The sequence below is a fragment of the Pseudopipra pipra genome, chromosome 5, assembly GCF_036250125.1.
Source record: "Pseudopipra pipra isolate bDixPip1 chromosome 5, bDixPip1.hap1, whole genome shotgun sequence".
Lineage (NCBI taxonomy): Eukaryota > Metazoa > Chordata > Aves > Passeriformes > Pipridae > Pseudopipra > Pseudopipra pipra.
In genome coordinates this window covers 51,437,128-51,455,810 of record NC_087553.1, presented here as the reverse complement: position 1 = coordinate 51,455,810, position 18,683 = coordinate 51,437,128, and the positions used below count along the sequence as shown (strand labels likewise).

Genomic DNA, 18,683 nt, shown 5'->3' with positions numbered 1-18,683 from the left:
TTTGAGGCCACGTCTGTCTCACAGCCTTGAGCGTACTCTCAAGGAAGTTGATGAACAACTACGTATGACATCTCCCCAGCTTTCAGTGACTGATGTCTGGAGGGGTTTTGTTTCTTAGTTTGGGGGCTTGCTTCGATCCCAACATTTCTCCTTCCTATTGCATTTTTTTTGGTAGGACTTAGTCCCCTGAAGTTCTCTCTGACCTTGACTGCAACCTCTGGAGACTTTTAGTTTGTTGTCAACAGAGGAGCTGAGGATAGTTCACTCTCACTATACACAGTTTGTCTTCTCAGGATTTGCTTCCAACTCTACTACCATATCAAGTTCTAAAGTTTTTTTCCTTGAAGGGGTGTGAGCAAAACGATGGCTTAATCCACTGAAATCTTACCTCTTAACTCTGTAAATACTACGTCTTAACTGTGTATTTTCTGTATAATTCTAGGCACGACAGGAATGCATCCCATCGAGGGATGCAAAAATCGCTAGAGACCTTCAACGAGGTAATGTGTCATTATGTTAGGAGGGTTTTTTAAGAAAAAGGTGACTATTTCTAGGTCTTGACAGCTCTCGAGCCATTTTTATCAAGTTCCTGTGATAAGTTGGTTTTTGGTTTTTTTTTTTCTGCTAGCCTTCCAGTTGAGACTTGAATGTGAAAACTTCCTGCTTACCAAAATGTTGCGTACGATGTTATGCAGTTGCCTGGAAAAAACCAAGCGCAAAGAAACCCTTGGCTTAAGCTGAAGTTACCCTTCACTACAGTTCATCTCAAGCACAAACAGCAAAACAGCCACAAGATAAGTATAAGCTTCAGCCATCACTTCCCCTCCCATGTACACCGATGGCATTCAGCACTAAACCGCACCATACCCGTTCTTTGCTGTTGGTTCCTGATTTTTGCTATGATTCTGTGATTCATGGCTTGTCTTGGTAGCTTAGGTGGTGCAGTCTTTTTTGGAATAAGCAAGAAGATCAGTGACAAAAGATAATCTGTCTTTAGGAAAAGATTATTCACTATTTTTTCGGCAAATATCAGTTCAGTGCTTGCCGTACGTAGCATAAAACATGCTGTAGAATTTGAGGCCAGGTGTCCAAAGAGGAAATGCACCTGTTCCATGGGGATTTGTTCCTCCAGAGTTACTGCTTTGCAGTGCCTGGTGCTGTGTAGTAGTAGTGTGCCAATAAATCACTGGTTTGGACATAAAAGGAAAGCAGAGACTTTGGGTTGAAGAGGTCTACAGGGGGCTGTTTAGCACAGGAGTCATTTGTGGATTGCCTGAAGGTGTTCAGTGTGTAGCCCCCAGAATGTCTTCCACTTGCTTTAGAAATGCTGTTGACGGATAAGCAATTGTGGAAAAAATGGGTTTCTTCCTTTGCACCTAGCCCTTCCGTTGTTATGTTCCCTTGGAAATTTTAAAGTCTCTGTCTGGATTGCAGTCCCTTGTGTTGCCTGTCATGTCCTTGCCTTATTTTGCCCTGTCTGCTGTAAAAGTAACACCAGGAATCTTGTCAATTTTCCCCCCAGCCACTGCTAAACTTACAAGTGGATCTGCTGGATCTTCAAAAAATCTTCATGTGGAGCACGGACGCGGTCCCTGTGGGAATAACAGGTTTGCCACTCTCGGGATGAGGGTGTAAAAAATGGCTCATTTAGGGAGGTGGGTTTGGGCTTATATAAGGTAGGGGTAGAATTTGCTAGAAGAAAGGGAGGGACTAGGGTGGAGCTAAGGATACAGAAATCAAGGGCATTTTTCATACAACAATTTCAGGGTACAAACAAGGGAAAAACTACAATAAATGTTTAGACACAACTGTAAAACTCGAAACGCGTTGGGTCTGAACTTCTTGACAATTTCATACAGGGGTTTCATCCTCTGGAGGGTCACACATTTCTTCTTGTTTTCTCCAGCTTTCATATGCAGCAATGTCCTCACTCCCGACAGATTGACTGATCTTGATTCTTGAGCATGAAAGAGCTCAAGTCCTCGGAGCCATCATAGTGATTCAGCGAGAAAACAGTAGAAAGAAGTAGAGATCTCAAAAGTCAAATGGACAGGATAAAAAACACCCAACAAGACAGACCTCTTCAAAAAGAATCCACCCAGGCAGAAGTGGAAATGTACAAAGAGCTCTATCTGGTGGAAGCGAAAACCATAAAAAGCCTAGCCAAGAAACTGGAAAGGTAAGTCCATACTTTTTTGGACTGGTAATAACAGACTCCTTTTTCCTCGTGCATTTTCCTTCTAAAATCCCTTTTTTACGTCTCGCCAGCACGATGTGTGAAAGCAGAACACGGCATATTTGTGGGGAAAGTCCCTTAAGACCCTTCCCTTCATCAGACCTGTCTTCTCCTTTCTCTTTAAGAGTTCCAGCAGTAACACCACAGTAGCGCCATTATGGCATTATTGGTGTCTTTTTCAAGTTGATGTTGTTCTAGCAGGCAGTCTTTTTGCCAGTCTCTAATCTCCTCATCCCGTGTGTGACAGAAAAGATGAATCTTGTGCCCTTTACTGTTTGAATAAGGAGAGGCCTCTCGGAGAACAGAGTTGGATTCTGTGCATCAAAAATAAGAACGCTCTTTCTTGGCTTCTGTTTTGGCAGCGGGTCTGAGGTTTGAGCTTTCCTTGAGAAGGCCAGAGTAGGCCAGCGTTCTTATGGAGGTGACACTTGCTGCTCCTTGCACTTAGTGTGATTTCTTAGAAACAGGCTCTCTGAACAAGCTCAGATCAAAGGATGTGCTTGTTTTGGACACTCTTAATGCCCCTGGCTTTTAGAAGTCGAGTAGTAGTCAAGGACGTGGAGGGTAACTTTGCAAAAGCCTTACTGCCAAAGATGACTCTCTGTGTGCTTCTGAATGTTTCAGAGCTGATGAGAGACTTGCAGAGGCCGACATCGAGCTCTTTTGGGAGCGCCATAGAAGCAAATCTGCAGTCACAAGCAGCGCTGTCAGCATACATCTGGCTGCAAGTCCACTTCTGGATCCAGCTGGCCTGGGATATCTTGGCAACAGTTTGGGACTGAACAGAAGTCTGGGTCTCAGAACACCACCCAGACATCTGTGGTATAGCCGAAGACTTTAGGTCATCTGTAGCAGTTTGAAACTCGGATATCAGCACAAAAGGATTATGTAGCAGGCCATGGACCAACAGGGGCTGAAAGAAAGCCCACCACCTGAGGACTGCATGCTTCTTCACAAGACCTACTGATATTTAACTATGTTGATCGGCCTGGCTCCTGCAGCAAGATATGGAAAGACTTTGTGATGATGATATCAGACTACGTAGTTCTCTCCCTTTGTTCTCTCCCCCCCATGTAATCCTTGTTACAGGAAATATTAAACAATTGTGTGACTGTAGCAGAAAATTGTGTAATCCTCTAGTTAGCATAATCCATCCCCAGCTTAGCATAATCCATCCTCCTCATAAACATGTCCTGCCCCCAAGACCCTTAAATTGTGAGTTGCGAGTTCAATAAAGATTCCAGTTTTCACCCCCAAACTTGGGATCAATTAGTTATTGACCTCCTACAAATGGCGCCGTGTTTGAGGCCGAGAGCCCCAGCTTCTAATATTTAGAAGCTTGCAGTCCAGAGCTGACACGGCATTGGCAGAAGCAGCAGCTCCTTCTCTCCTGGTGGAGGTGCGTGGCTGAACTTAAAAAAGGGAATGTACATAGAATTCGTCACACTGCAGCAGGACTGCAGGTGAGCAGCTTCAAACTAGGGCGGGCAGTTACGAGGGGTTGGGGGGTGAGGTGTCTGCTCTTCAAGAGGGACAAGACAAAGGAGGTGGGGAATTGTCCTGGTGTGGTATATTAATATAATATAAAAGACACGACCCGGCAGCTAGTTGGCAAGCAGTCAAATCTGTTTATTTAAAAGAAAAATGCCTCCTTATAAACCCTCTGGAGGACATGTGACCACCTGACCAATGACAGCACAACACACACCGCTCATGTGGCCCAGTATGCTGTCCAGGGACTTCAGTTCCCAGAATGCTTCCCTCCCTATTCTCGGGACACGTCCCTACATCCTGGATTTCTGGCATGGCAGGCTTGGAGCACTCAGTGGGCATTTCTTGAGAGCTGTGGTGGCCCCCACCTGCTCGGGCTGGGATCCCACTTCATCCTGAGCCTCATTTCATGGAAGTGCGTCCAGAGGCAGCCCGGCCACAGGCTGAAGCAAAAACCCAGAGCGGGTGATGCGGGAGCTGCTCCAGCGCCTACCGCAGCCTGCCCCGGGGTGCCCTGAGGCGGGGCAGTGCCCACTCCCGCCAGCCACACTCACAAGGCCCAGGCCACCTCCTTCCACAAGGCCCAGCAAGGCCGCCCTCACTCCTGCCCCACCCTGCCATGTCCCGCCCGGCCTCACCCTGCACCGTGGCCTCTGCCACACCCCACGGTGACGTGCTGAGCGCTCCACCTGCCATTGTGACACCACAGGCACCAGTCGAGCACAGCTTTGTTGGTGCCCGGAGCCGGCGCTCAGAGCTGCTGTAGCCTCTCGAGGAGCAGTAGCACATCCCGCTGTGGGAGCATTTCGCGCCTGTATCGCCGTCTTGGTAGCTGCAGGCTACGAACGCTGCACAGGGCGACCTCGTCTGCCTTGTGCTTTATACCCTGTGCCCATCCTTCTTCTCATCCTCGTCCCCTTTGTCACCCTCACCCTTAACCTCGCCCTCGTCCCCTTTGTCACCCTCACCCTTAACCTCGCCCTCGTCCCCTTTGTCACCCTCACCCTTAACCTCGCCCTCGTCCCATTCCTCATCCCTGCTTGGCACCCGGCAGCCCCTCCGCAAGGGGGCTTCTTGCACTTCCTGCTGCTGGTAGCTCCAAGCAGGGCCATGCCGTGGCTTCTCAGCAAGAAGCGACGGCAGTCACCATCCAGCACCACCAGTGGGCAGCCCTGGGCTGCCACCAGCTCCACCAGCGCCTCCGAGCTCAGGGAGGAGGGGCTGGGCAGGCTGCACCGCGCGGCCGCCCGCGGCGACCTGGCCTGGCTGAGGCGCTGGCGCTGGTATGTGAAGGTAGTCGGCATCGACAGGCGAGACCAGGAGATGCGGTGAGTTCTATGGGATGCTGATGGCACACCTTGGCTGCTCCTGAGCCAAGCTGCAGTAGTCCTCGGCAGCCCTCTGTTAAGGACAAGGCTTGAAAAGTGAGATTTGCCCTGTCAGCTGGGAGAGTGAACTCTTGAGCTCTTCACTGCTTGTAGCTGCCGGCCGGGCTCCAGCGCTGTTGGAAACGCGTGTTGCCGACCTGCCGCTTTGCCCGAGTCTCTCTGCAGGGCTGTTCTGCAGCTGCTCAGCCCTCCCCTCTTCTCTTCTGCCCTCTGGCTAATCAGCGCGGGATTGCAGCAGCAGCAGCAGCAGAGAGCAGCAAGGGGGAGGAGCAGAGTCCGGGCAGGGTCCCCAGGGTGCTGGGTAGAGACACGGCTTTGGCTCATCCTCTGTCTGTCTAGGTTAAGAGCGTATGTTTAATTTTTAGGACACCTCTGCATCTCGCTTCGGCAAATGGCCATGCAGATGTCCTTAGATATCTGCTAAGAAAGAACAGCCAGCCGAATCTCGCTGACAACTTGAAGAGAACGGCACTGATGAAGGTGTGTGCAATGCCTTATGATCTTGTAGGTGGGGATTAGTGATGGTGTGTTAAAGGGGAGGTGTCTGGCAGGATTCCTTGGGCCATAGAAACATGCATATTGCAATTGGCATGGCATAGGCCTCTGTTAGCTAATCTTTGAAGATGGTCTTCTAGCGTTCAGGAGCTGAGGAAGTTGTGATAGAGGGGGATGTAAAAGTTGGAAGTCTTTCCCTTTTTGTGTGTTGTTCCCAGGCAGTACAGCAGGAGCAGGAAGAATGTGTTGCTATTCTGCTGGAACACGGTGCCGACCCGAATCTGGCAGACGCTGGCGGCAACACTGCCCTTCACCTGGCTGTCCTATCTAAAAATACAGCTGTAGCAGGGCTGTTACTCGAGCATAATGCCAATAGTGATGCTCAGAACCAGGTAACCCTGGCACGTGGGTAAAGCTGCTCTTTCAAACAGCTGCAGAGCTTGTCTGTGTCTTTCTAATGGGGATTATTTGTCCTTTTAGATGGGATTTACTCCCTTAAAACTTGCAGCCCTCCTACAGCATGAGGAGATTCTGGAGTGCCTTCTGAAAAAAGCAGCTGACAGGCATGCTCAAGCCCAGTGTGAAAGGTAAGGGGTTTGTCAAAACAGCACAGGGGTCTTCTCGGTAGCCTGCAAGCAAGACCGAGACGAGGGGCGTGGCAATGAGCTTGGAAAAAGAAGGAGGAGCCACGTGGGAGCAGTTCCCTGTGTGACTGGTAAATGCAGGTCTGCACTTGGCTGCTCTTGTACCTTAGGGGCTCTCGTACTTTGCCCGCTGAGGTCTGCAAGAAAGCGTTGTCTGTGGTGCCCTCTCCCCACACAGACCCAGAGCCATCGGGAAGCTTGCCACTAGCTCAGCAGCATGGCTGCTCTGCAGGCGAGGGAGGTTTAAGCCAAGGCATAGTTGGTGCGTTAAGTGCTCTGAAGGGAAGCGTTGGGAGAAAGAGAAGCAACAGTGTCCGAGGGGACATGAGGGGCTCCAACCGCACATAAGGAGAAAACTTCCTGCCATGTAGATGGTCAGGCGGTCGAACGGCTTGCCCCGGGAGTTTGTGCAGCCGCATCTGTGGGGACTTGGAAGAGCAGTGCAAGGAGCCCTGAACAGCATGGCCTGACCTCGTAGTTGAGGCTGCTTTAGGGAGGCCCCTTCTAAGATAAATTCTCCAATGCTTCCATGTACTTGGCTTCGCTTTCACGGAGCTTGTAGGAAAGGGGGGAAGAGCTCTTTTGGGAAACAGCAGGGGAAAAATGATGCGGGATCAGACATGTTTCACATTAAATCTTGGATGCTTTAGGACTGCTTTTGTGGTTACTGGAACCCATGAGGCTCACCTAGAGGAAGAAAATCTGCGCTTGCAGGAGGAGTTGGACAGGGCTGACACGGAGGTATGGAAAGCCTGTCCCTACAGGGGTAAACCTGGCGGTGCCTGTTGCTTCCTATACATCATGAAAATGGACAAAAGAGTATTCTGGGACCCAGTATGACAGAGACCTGAGGAAGCGGTAGTTACATCGGGCTTTGATCTGCCTCTGTCCCTCCGGCCCCCTGCCCCACAACCCGCCATGCTGAGGCAGAGCTGCCTCTCCTTAGGGTTTCACCCGTGACCGGCCAGGGGGTCTGGGGTTCCTCTCTCTCTGCTACATTCAAGATTTTCCTGGTTTAAGAAGACTCCCCACACACCCCTGGCGTGATTCTCGACTCCAGGGCAGGTCTGTGGAGCAGTTCACCTGGCTGCCTTTGCTGAAATGGTGGTCATTAGCTTGTCAGTGATGCCATCCTTCCTGGCCCCACCACACTGAAGCAGAGCCACCTCTCCTCAGGCATCCACTGCTTCCTGCTTAGGGGCTGCTGGGCACCTCTCTCTGTGCTACAGTCGGGGTCATTCCCACTTAAGAAAACTCCCCATGCTCCCCCTGTGCAATCCTGGGCTCCAGAGCACATGTGCCAGAGCACTGCACCTCTGACACTTGCGAGATGCCTTCCTTTAGGAAGATGAATTATTTCACTCATCTTTTCCTGGAGTAGCAAGCAAGGGAACACAAGAAGCGTCACAGGTCACAAAAATGGTCCGAGGGGCAGTGTCAGTGCTTAGAACCGTGCTGTAGGAAAGCAGTGGAGGGGTGGGAGAGGCTGCTGTAAAAGAGGACAAAGGAATAGAGCTTGTGTTCATTGGGTAGTAGAAGTGAAGCTTTGAAGGTACTTGAATTGATTCCAGTTCTTTGGGCAGAGGGTATGCACACATACGTGCAGCACCTGAGTTCTTCAGCAGCAGCTGGCTCCTCTATGTAAAAGCTCACCTGACAACTGTGGATTCTTACCGTGATTTTACAGCTGCGGGAGGAGGAAGAAAAGCATCTTCAGTCTGAGCACTGCGTTCGTGACTTGAAGACTGCCTTGGATGATAAAGAAAGAGAAGCAATAACTTCTTCCCCAAAACTGCAGGACCTCCTGTTGCCATCTTCCGAGACTAATACCACTCTAAAACAACTGGAAGAACACGTGCAACAGTAAGAGAGTAACCCAGTGAAGCGAGGTGTCTGTCGCTTTGGGGGATTGGGTGGAAACAACGGGACAGTCAGTTGGATTTTGAAGGACACTTCTGCTGTGGATTCTGTTACTTAGCACAGTTTGTCTGGAACTGGATTTTCTGGTAATAAGACCCATATTTGGTTTTAAGCCTTGAAATTCAAAAGACCCGAGTGGAAGCCACTGTCCAGCAACAAAGCCATAGGATTGAAGCCCTTCAGAGAGACCTGCAAGCCTCTGCCTCAGTAAGCTGGTCATAAATTTCCCTTTTTGTGACTCTTGAGCCTAGTTGCCTATTTCTGTGGGGAAACTGTAAGATGAAGTTTTCCTGGAGAGCCTAGGGGAGCTCAGTTTCTGCCTTCTCCTCAGTAGAGGCTGCTCAGAAAGCAGCCTGGTCCTTTCCCCAGCTGCTACAAAAGCCCTGAGGGTATTTGCTGTGCTGGACACTAGAGCAATTCTTAGATTATAAATTATGAGTTTCACCATGAGCTCCAAGGGACCCAGAAGTATTGCTCCCAGAAGCGTCTCACAAATTTTTAAGTAGCTGTAAAGTTTCTTCTTTCTGACAGGGAATCTTTCAAGTGTTTTCTATGCTCGTTTCCAGCAGATGATAAATGCAGTTATGATGGCCACCCTCTTTAGAGGTTTTCCCAGAATTCACTGCCTTTAGATCACGCTGAGTTTCCTTTTCTTTTTTTTTTCTGTGTACAGGTTGGTGAACTTTCCCAGCAGCTGGACATGGAGCCTAAAACAGGCATGCAGCTAGAGGACCAAAACCAGACTTTGCAAGAAGAGCTGTCCACTCTGCGTGGGAAGTATGAAAAACTGGAGGAGAGCAAATGCCAGCTGCAAGAAGAAGTGACAAAAGTCCATCATCATTTGGAGACTTTCGTGCTGGATGGCAGCCAAACAGCACAATGTAAAAGAGAGGCGGAAGAACGAGCTGACCAGGAAATAAGTCAAAAGCCACAAGACGTCAGTCTCGTTCTGCAAGTAAGTGAATTTCTCACCAGTGTCCACAGGCGCTACGTAAACTTCTGCTGTGGCCATCGGTTTTGGTATTTTTCTTTTGCTCCTGTATTCTGTGTGTTAGCTTCTGCCTTTCCTGAAGGCAGTGGGAGAAGGCAATATGGTTGGGCAGGAGGGCTGTCACGGGTGTGTGATGTGCCGGCAGGTCCCTGAATCAAAAGCCTGCCCAAGGCAGATTCCCACTTTGCAGTGCTTGGGGGGTATCTCTGTCCGCTGGCCTGGTTCTCGCTGCTCATCCTTCAATGGGTTTTGCAACTGCCAGCTGTCATGGCCAGACCTACAGGTGCTGCTTTGTCCTTGTAGGGGGGGAAGGTGCTCAGAAAAGGAGTCACTTAAATTCCAGGGGTGGGGGTGAGGGGGTGGAGGTGGGGGATGCTCTTATTGTCTTTGAGGAATCCTTTTCGATATACCCTGTCCTACAGAGACAGTGTCTCTTCATTAGGAGCTTTGAATAAGAGTGCTGATTTGGGCTTCTTTCCCAATGAAAAGAATTATTTGCCGTGGTAGCTCCTGGGTTCTGCCTTGGTTGCTGCTGGTAGTGAGGAGGCACAGCTGCCTCTCTGAGTAAGGCTGGGCCCTTGAAACTGGATGCGTGCAATTTTCTGCTGGAGAGAGTTCTCTTTTTCTTGTGGTGGTTGAAGGTGCACTGTCTCCTTCAGGCACAGGCAGCCTCCCAGGCTCGATTAGAACAAAACGGAGACAGTCATTGCGATTCAGTGAGAATCCAGTTAGAAGAAAGAATTAGAGATCTCGAAAGTGAACTGGACAGGGTAAAAAAATCCCAACAAGAGAGTGCTTCTCGTAAAGAAGCAACGCGGGGAGAAATGGAAATGTACAAAGACCTGTACCTGGAGGAATTGAAAACTAGAAGATGCCTAGACAAGAAACTGGAAAGGTAAGTCCATGCTTTTTTGGAGTGGTAATAAGAGACTCCTTTTTCTTCATGCATTTTCCTTCTAAATGCATTGTCTACATCTCACCAGCATTATTGCTTGCCCTACATTGGCCAACGGAGTCTGATGTAGTTGCCAAGACACTCTCCTTGATATTTGAAAAGTCGTGGCAGTCGGGTGAAGTCCCAGGTGACGGGAAAAAGGGAAACCCACTGTACCCATCTTTGAAATGGGTAGGAAGGAGGGCCCTGGTAACTGCCAACCTGTCTGCCTCCCCTCTGTGCCTGGGAAGGTCACGGAAAAGATCCTTCTAGAAGCTATGTCAAGGCACATGGATGACAGGGAGGTGATCTGAAGCACCAGCACAGGACTGATGTCCTGAGGGACGTCGCTGAGACCCCACCTGGAGTGCTGCATCCAGCTCTGGGGTCCTCAGCAAAGTAAGGACCTCCACCTGTTGGAGTGAGTCCAGAGGAGGCCACCAAGGTGGTTAGAAAGATGGAGCACCTCTGCTATGAGGAAAGGCTGGGACAATTGCAATACTTCAGCCTGGAAAAGAGAAGGCTTTGGGGTGACCTAATTGTGGCCTTTCAGTACGTGAAGGGAACCTACCACAAGGATGAAAAGAGTGCATTTAAAAGAGCATGTAGTGAGAGGACAAGGGGGGGGAATGTCTTCAAACGGAAAGACAGTAGGTTTAGGTTTGATACTAGGAAGAAATTGGTTGCTGTGAGGGTGGTGAGGAACTGCAACAGGTTGCCCAGAGAAGCTGTGGATGCCCCATCCCTGGAAGTGTTCAAGGCCAGGTTGGATGGAGCTCTGAACAACCTGGTCTCGTGGAAGGTGTCCCGGCCCCCAGCAGGAGGCTTGGAACGAGATGATCTTTAAGGTCCCTGCCAAGCCAAGCCATTCTATGCTTCTCTGATGTCTGTGCTGCTTATGTGAGACTGTGGGCAAAAGGCTGGTTCTTCCTGTGTTTCATGGGTTTTGCAACTAATTTGCTGTGCAGGTTGGAAAAGCTTCTGAGGGTAGATAGGAGGAAACTCAGGGTTAATGAAGAGAAAGAAACCCAGTCCCAGCTGGAAGAAATGAAGAACAGATATTCTGAAAAGGTCAAGGAAGTGGATAGATTACGAACAGAGGTGAGCTGCGCTTTGGGTGGGGTTTTTTGGTTGTGATGTTACTTCTTTTGAAACGTGGGAGATGCTTTCCGTATATTTCTTGTCATGTTGATGATTTTTTTTTCCTTGGCTGCATTTTGGATGTGATGGGCTTTTCTTAATGCTCCTTCTGCTGTTACAGTAGTAGATGACTATAACTAATACGGAGGTAGTTATCATTATGGGTAAAGACGCAACTGTAAGGGCAAAGCAGTAGGTGTAAGGGCTCATGGAGGCCAGGCTGTCTTGCAGAGGAAGGGCAAGCCAAGAGTGGCAGCCAGCCTGGCAGGGTGCATGACCTCACCGGCCAGGGAGCCCTCCCACAGGCCCTCAGCAAGAAGAGCAGAACAGGTCTGCTGACAGTAAGCGGGGTCAGCCAAGAGTGCAGATCCCCTGGCTGGGCCTTAGGGATGGGCAGGTCTGCCATCCTTGCAGGACATCACGTCCGTGGGCTGAGAGCAGTGGGGCCCAGCTCAGGCCTGGCTGCAGCTTGAGGGAGGCTGTGACAGCGTCATCTGGGTCTGACAGATGAATTCCTGCCCGGGAAGAGAGGGGAGGAACACCGCTGTCACTCGCAGGGCACAATCAGCCCCTGAGCCCTGTCTCAGGCGTGAGCTGAGCAGGAGGCACTTGACGTTTTGCTTTTCTCCACAGTGTTGTTGCTGCCCAGGGCACAACGAGGACAGGTGCCTCCCAGGGGAAAATCTGTAACTTATTGCTCACGGGAGCTCTTTCAGCCCATCTTGTCACAGGGACTCAGAAGGACTGTTCCCAGCAGTGGTTTTGAGGCTGCTCTGCCTGTGCAGTAGTGGCATGTAACCTTTTATTTCCTTCTCCGCTCCTTACTCAGATTCCTTGCTAAAGTGGCCAGCTTTCAGAGCTACACTTGGGTTTGGAAGGCATCACTGTAGAATCACTTACTGCCTTTGCAGTGATTCCTTTTGAGTCCAGAAGCTTGTAGCATTTTTGCATGAGGAACTCAAAAAGGATGGGAACCTGAGGAATGCTGAGACAAATGAGGTGAAAGCTCTTCTGGCTGGAAAAGAGCCCGGTTGCACTTTGTTTCTAGTCCCGAGCCATCAGATGATGAATATAGTCTCCCTGGCCACCCCCTTTTGGGGTTTCCACAGAATTCACTGCCTTTACATCACACTGAGTTCCTGTTTTCTTCTTTCTGTCTGCAGGTTGCTGAACTTTCCCAGCAGCTGGACGGGGAAAGTAAAAAGTGCACGCAGCTGGAAGCCAAAAATCAGGATTTGCAACAAGAGCTGTCTACCCTGCGTGGGAAGTGCGAAAACCTGGAGATGGACAAATGCCAGCTGCAAGAAGAGCTGGCAAAAGTCCAGCACCATTTGGAGACTAACATGGTGAATCGCACCCAACTAGAACAATGTAAAAGAGAGGCGGAAGAACGAGCTGACCACGAAATCAGACAAAAACTCCGAGAAGTCAATGAGTTTTTGCAAGTAAGTGAATTTCTCACCAGTGTCCACAGGCGCTACGTAAACTTCTGCTGTGGCCATCGGTTTTGGTATTTTTCTTTTGCTCCTGTATTCTGTGTGTTAGCTTCTGCCTTTCCTGAAGGCAGTGGGAGAAGGCAATATGGTTGGGCAGGAGGGCTGTCACAGGTGTGTGATGTGCCGGCAGGTCCCTGAATCAAAAGCCTGCCCAAGGCAGATTCCCACTTTGCAGTGCTTGGGGGGTATCTCTGTCCGCTGGCCTGGTTCTTGCTGCTCATCCTTCAATGGGTTTTGCAACTGCCAGCTGTCATGGCCAGACCTACAGGTGCTGCTTTGTCCTTGTAGGGGGGGAAGGTGCTCAGAAAAGGAGTCACTGAAGTTGTGGAGGTGGGAGATCCTCCTGTTGTCTTTGAGGAATCCTTTTCCATATGCCCTGTCCTACAGAGAGAGTGTCCTTTCATTAGTAGCTTTGTATAATAGTAGCTCCAGGGTTCTGCTTTCATTGCTGCTGGTAGTGAGGAGGCACAGCTGCCTCTCTTCGTAAAGCCTTGAAATTGGGTACAGGCAATTTTCTGCTGGAGAGAGTTCTCTTTTTCTTGTGGTGATTGAAGGTGCACTGTCTCCTTCAGGCACAGGCAGCCTCCCAGGACAGATTAGAACAAATCAGAACCAGTCATTTAGACTCACTGAAAAAACAGTTAGAAGACAGAATTAGAGATCTTGAAGGTGCACTGCAAAGGATAAAAAGCGACCAACCAGAAAGACCTTTTCAGAAAGAATCCACCCAGGCAGAAGTGGAAATGTACAAAGAGCTCTATCTGGTGGAAGCAAAAACCAGAAAAAGCCTAGCCAAGAAACTGGAAAGGTAAGTCCATGCTTTTCTGGACTGGTAATAACACACTCCTTTTTCCTCGTGCATTTTCCTTCTAAAATCCCTTTTTTACGTCTCGCCAGCACGATGTGTGAAAGCAGAACACGGCATATTTCTGGGGAAAGTCCTTTAAGACCCTTCCCTTCATCAGACCTGTCTTCCTTTCTCTTTAAGAGTTCCAGCAGTAACACCACAGTAGCGCCATTATGGCATTATTGGTGTCTTTTTCAAGTTGATGTTGTTCTAGCAGGCAGTCTTTTTGCCAGTCTCTAATCTCCTCATCCCGTATGTGACAGAAAAGATGAATCTTGTGCCCTTTACTGTTTGAATAAGGAGAGGCCTCTCGGAGAACAGAGTTGGATTCTGTGCATCAAAAATAAGAACGCTCTTTCTTGGCTTCTGTTTTGGCAGCGGGTCTGAGGTTTGAGCTTTCCTTGAGAAGGCCAGAGTAGGCCAGTGTTCTTATGGAGGTGACACTTGCTGCTCCTTGCACTTAGTGTGATTTCTTAGAAACAGGCCCTCTGAACAAGCTCAGATCAAAGGATGTGCTTTTTTTGCACACTCTTAATGCCCCTGGCTTTTAGAAGTCGAGTAGTAGTCAAGGACGTGGAGGGTAACTTTGCAAAAGCCTTACTGCCAAAGATGACTCTCTGTGTGCTTCTGAATGTTTCAGAGCTGATGAGAGACTTGCAGAGGCCGACATCGAGCTCTTTTGGGAGCGCCATAGAAGCAAATCTGCAGTCACAAGCAGAGCTGTCAGCATACATCTGGCTGCAAGTCCACTTCTGGATCCAGCTGGCCTGGGATGTCTTGGCAACAGTTTGGGACTGAACAGAAGTCTGGGTCTCAGAACACCACCCAGACATCTGTGGTAAAGCCAAAGATTTTAGGACATCAGGTTTGTACAAATTTTCCAGAGCGGTCAAAGGCCAAAAAATATTGAAATCGAAGCAATGAACTGTGTAACTACCTTCTTTTACAAGACAAACTGTGGTAAAGAGCACTGTGGGGCACGAACCCCGCACCTAAGTTCTACACTAAATTTACATGTATGGTATGTGTGACCTATTTCAAGTGGCTAATGTCACCATGAGTGCCAAATGCCAGCAGACATCTGTGAGACCCTATTTTCTTCATCATTGATCTTTGTTCTAGCAGTTTCTTCACTGGACCTTGCTTTAATATGTTACTATGGATAGGAAGCATTTGTTCCTGTAGTTCCTGCTACGTCTTACTACATGAAACAGCAGAACTACCTACTCCTTGGGAGGTCTTCACGGCCTTCTAATTGTGCAGCAACACTGCAACCTCTGCAATAGCACTGGTCCAAGTATGCCTGTAATCAGCAGTCAGTGTGATAGCGCATCCCTTCCAGAATGCAGAGCATTATACCAGGAGACGTGGAAACCACACACCAGTAGCTGTAATCAGTGGGACAGCCACGTAGCATGGGACTGAGGCATGGCCAAGCTTCTCTGTTGAGTTAGTGTGTTTAGTTGTTGGATGAATGTGAGAAGCATTTGTTCACTTTGAAGTCCATCTCAGTTCACTGGTCCCCTCACCTCCATTGGAAAGAACCCATTTCAACAAGGTGTCTACATACAGCACCTGGTTGAAGAGAAAAACACCAAAAGGGACCAAGCAGCGTAGGTAATGCGTAGCAGCGGCAGTTACAGACAGGAACTTTTCTGTACCGCTGTGAACACGTTTTTGAGGGCAGAGGCGTGGACAGGCATTACGGAAAGAACTCGTGAGGTAATTAGTGCTGTACCATCTGCAGGGACTGTTCTGCAGGCAAGCACTAGAAGGGAAGCACACTTCAGGGACCCAATGCAAAAGGGAGAAAAGGAGAAGACCAGGAGGGGCAGGGAGCACGGAACAAGTGAGGGAAAGAAAGGACAGAGAGATGGCAGCAAGATGTTAAAAGAAGGAAAAGGCAGAGGAGGAAACCATTCCTGTTCAAGGAAAAAAGCTGCCCTACTTGAAAAGAAAAGAGTTGACAGCTGTGTCTTTTTTGAAAAAGAACAGGGAAAACAGACAGTGAAGGGAAGGACAGTGGGAGTACCCAGTGCTTCCTAAAACTGAATTGTGCAGCAACAGTCTTCCATTGTGATTTTCCAGAAGAAAACTCTGGGCATCTCAAAGTTTTGTCAGTATCAAGACAGAAACCTTTACTGCTTTCCTAGCTTCCCTCAAGGATGTTACAGAAATTAAATATTTCTACAGGTTATTTCATGGCTCATTGTTTTATCCAGTTGCTAATTTATGCAGATGTGTAGTTCAAATCGCTATATAGGCTGCTTCAACGCTTTGCAGCAACTGCTTCCCAGATCTACTTGTGGAAAACAGTTGAGTTGATTCCAAGAAAAGAATGCACGTGATCTGAGAATGGTGGTACTGTTCTCACTCAGCGTCCTGACTGCAACAGCACCCATACATTTTGAGGCCACGTCTGTCTCACAGCCTTGAGCGTACTCTCAAGGAAGCTGATGAACAACTACGTATGACATTTCCCCAACCTTCAGTGACTGATGTCTGGAGGGGTTTTGTTTCTTAGTTTGGGGGCTTGCTTCGATCCCAACATTTCTCCTTCCTATTGCATTTTTTTTGGTAGGACTTAGTCCCCTGAAGTTCTCTCTGACCTTGACTGCAACCTCTGGAGACTTTTAGTTTGTTGTCAACAGAGGAGCTGAGGATAGTTCACTCTCACTATACACAGTTTGTCTTCTCAGGACTTGCTTCCAACTCTACTACCATATCAAGTTCTAAAGTTTTTTTCCTCGAAGGGGTGTGAGTAAAATGATGGCTTAATCCACTGAAATCTTACCTCTTAACTCTGTAAATACTACGTCTTAACTGTGTATTTTCTGTATAATTCTAGGCACGACAGGAATGCATCCCATCGAGGGATGCAAAAATCGCTAGAGACCTTCAACGAGGTAATGTGTCATTATGTTAGGAGGGTTTTTTAGGAAAAAGGTGACTATTTCTAGCTCTTGACAGCTCTCGAGCCATTTTTATCAAGTTCCTGTGATAAGTAGGTTTTTGGTTTTTTTTTTCTGCTAGCCTTCCAGTTGAGACTTGAATGTGAAAACTTCCTGCTTACCAAAATGTTGCGTACAATGTTATGCTGTTGCCTGGAAAAAACCAAGCGCAAAGAAACCCTTGGCTTAAGCTGAAGTTGCCCTTCACTAGAGTTCATCTCAAGCACAAACAGCAAAACAGCCACAAGATAAGTATAAGCTTCAGCCATCACTTCCCCTCCCATGTACACCGATGGCATTCAGCACTAAACCGCACCATACCCGTTCTTTGCTGTTGGTTCCTGATTTTTGCTATGATTCTGTGATTCATGGCTTGTCTTGGTAGCTTAGGTGGTGCAGTCTTTTTTGGAATAAGCAAGAAGATCAGTGACAAAAGATAATCTGTCTTTAGGAAAAGATTATTCACTATTTTTTCGGCAAATATCAGTTCAGTGCTTGCCGTACGTAGCATAAAACATGCTGTAGAATTTGAGGCCAGGTGTCCAAAGAGGAAATGCACCTGTTCCATGGGGATTTGTTCCTCCAGAGTTACTGCTTTGCAGTGCCTGGTGCTGTGTAGTAGTAGTGTGCCAATAAATCACTGGTTTGGACATAAAAGGAAAGCAGAGACTTCGGGTTGAAGAGGTCTACAGGGGGCTGTTTAGCACAGGAGTCATTTGTGGATTGCCTGAAGGTGTTCAGTGTGTAGCCCCCAGAATGTCTTCCACTTGCTTTAGAAATGCTGTTGACGGATAAGCAATTGTGGAAAAAATGGGTTTCTTCCTTTGCACCTAGCCCTTCCGTTGTTATGTTCCCTTGGAAATTTTAAAGTCTCTGTCTAGATTGCAGTCTCTTGTGTTGCCTGTCATGTCCTTGCCTTATTTTGCCCTGTCTGCTGTAAAAGTAACACCAGGAATCTTGTCAATTTTCCCCCCAGCCACTGCTAAACTTACAAGTGGATCTGCTGGATCTTCAAAAAATCTTCATGTGGACCACGGACGCGGTCACTGTGGGAATAACAGGTTTGCCACTCTCGGGATGAGGGTGTAAAAAATGGCTCATTTAGGGAGGTGGGTTTGGGCTTATATAAGGTAGGGGTAGAATTTGCTAGAAGAAAGGGAGGGACTAGGGTGGAGCTAAGGATACAGAAATCAAGGGCATTTTTCATACAACAATTTCAGGGTACAAACAAGGGAAAAACTACAATAAATGTTTAGACACAACTGTAAAACTCGAAACGCGTTGGGTCTGAACTTCTTGACAATTTCATACAGGGGTTTCATCCTCTGGAGGGTCACACATTTCTTCTTGTTTTCTCCAGCTTTCATATGCAGCAATGTCCTCACTCCCGACAGATTGACTGATCTTGATTCTTGAGCATGAAAGAGCTCAAGTCCTCGGAGCCATCATAGTGATTCAGCGAGAAAACAGTAGAAAGAAGTAGAGATCTCAAAAGTCAAATGGACAGGATAAAAAACACCCAACAAGACAGACCTCTTCAAAAAGAATCCACCCAGGCAGAAGTGGAAATGTACAAAGAGCTCTATCTGGTGGAAGCGAAAACCATAAAAAGCCTAGCCAAGAAACTGGAAAGGTAAGTCCATACTTTTTTGGACTGGTAATAACAGACTCCTTTTTCCTCGTGCATTTTCCTTCTAAAATCCCTTTTTTACGTCTCGCCAGCACGATGTGTGAAAGCAGAACACGGCATATTTGTGGGGAAAGTCCCTTAAGACCCTTCCCTTCATCAGACCTGTCTTCTCCTTTCTCTTTAAGAGTTCCAGCAGTAACACCACAGTAGCGCCATTATGGCATTATTGGTGTCTTTTTCAAGTTGATGTTGTTCTAGCAGGCAGTCTTTTTGCCAGTCTCTAATCTCCTCATCCCGTGTGTGACAGAAAAGATGAATCTTGTGCCCTTTACTGTTTGAATAAGGAGAGGCCTCTCGGAGAACAGAGTTGGATTCTGTGCATCAAAAATAAGAACGCTCTTTCTTGGCTTCTGTTTTGGCAGCGGGTCTGAGGTTTGAGCTTTCCTTGAGAAGGCCAGAGTAGGCCAGCGTTCTTATGGAGGTGACACTTGCTGCTCCTTGCACTTAGTGTGATTTCTTA

General features: G+C 48.2%; 2 protein-coding genes and 2 long non-coding RNA genes across 5 annotated transcripts; all 4 read left to right on the top strand.

The window, feature by feature from the left end:
• The first annotated feature begins 100 nt into the window (after window positions 1-100).
• On the top strand, window positions 101-1,942 carry LOC135414829 (uncharacterized). Of its 2 annotated transcripts, none has more exons than XR_010430849.1 (3): window positions 101-500; window positions 629-1,655; window positions 1,907-1,941. It is a non-coding gene; the product is annotated as an uncharacterized LOC135414829 (long non-coding RNA). The 2 variants fall into 2 exon arrangements; XR_010430848.1 differs by having other exon boundaries at window positions 102-500; window positions 629-1,607; window positions 1,907-1,942.
• Window positions 1,943-4,698: 2,756 nt separating this feature from the next.
• LOC135414827 (ankyrin repeat domain-containing protein 7-like) lies at window positions 4,699-6,294 on the top strand. Its single transcript, XM_064656075.1, has 4 exons — window positions 4,699-5,055; window positions 5,481-5,595; window positions 5,829-6,002; window positions 6,091-6,294. Exons 1-4 carry the CDS (start codon window positions 4,838-4,840, stop codon window positions 6,199-6,201), a joined length of 618 nt encoding a protein of 205 aa, XP_064512145.1. The 5' UTR covers window positions 4,699-4,837; the 3' UTR covers window positions 6,202-6,294.
• A 2,023-nt stretch (window positions 6,295-8,317) lies between these two features.
• Window positions 8,318-14,454, top strand: LOC135414826 (ankyrin repeat domain-containing protein 26-like). Its single transcript, XM_064656074.1, has 7 exons — window positions 8,318-8,381; window positions 8,848-9,129; window positions 9,825-10,060; window positions 11,068-11,200; window positions 12,403-12,684; window positions 13,308-13,543; window positions 14,223-14,454. Exons 2-7 carry the CDS (start codon window positions 8,875-8,877, stop codon window positions 14,422-14,424), a joined length of 1,344 nt encoding a protein of 447 aa, XP_064512144.1. The 5' UTR covers window positions 8,318-8,381; window positions 8,848-8,874; the 3' UTR covers window positions 14,425-14,454.
• Window positions 14,455-16,391: 1,937 nt separating this feature from the next.
• On the top strand, window positions 16,392-17,929 carry LOC135414825 (uncharacterized). The gene is made up of 3 exons (XR_010430847.1): window positions 16,392-16,488; window positions 16,616-17,594; window positions 17,894-17,929. It is a non-coding gene; the product is annotated as an uncharacterized LOC135414825 (long non-coding RNA).
• The last annotated feature ends 754 nt before the right edge of the window (window positions 17,930-18,683 follow it).

Coding starts and splice junctions, on each gene's coding strand:
- LOC135414826 (XM_064656074.1), top strand. CDS start 8,875: ATGGAGCCTAAAACAGGCATGCAGCTAGAGGACCAAAACCAGACTTTG. Junction 9,130..9,824: donor ACGTCAGTCTCGTTCTGCAA/GTAAGTGAATTT, acceptor TGTCTCCTTCAG/GCACAGGCAGCCTCCCAGGC. Junction 13,544..14,222: donor CTAGCCAAGAAACTGGAAAG/GTAAGTCCATGC, acceptor TGAATGTTTCAG/AGCTGATGAGAGACTTGCAG.
- LOC135414827 (XM_064656075.1), top strand. CDS start 4,838: ATGCCGTGGCTTCTCAGCAAGAAGCGACGGCAGTCACCATCCAGCACC. Junction 5,056..5,480: donor AGGCGAGACCAGGAGATGCG/GTGAGTTCTATG, acceptor TTTAATTTTTAG/GACACCTCTGCATCTCGCTT. Junction 5,596..5,828: donor AGAGAACGGCACTGATGAAG/GTGTGTGCAATG, acceptor TGTTGTTCCCAG/GCAGTACAGCAGGAGCAGGA.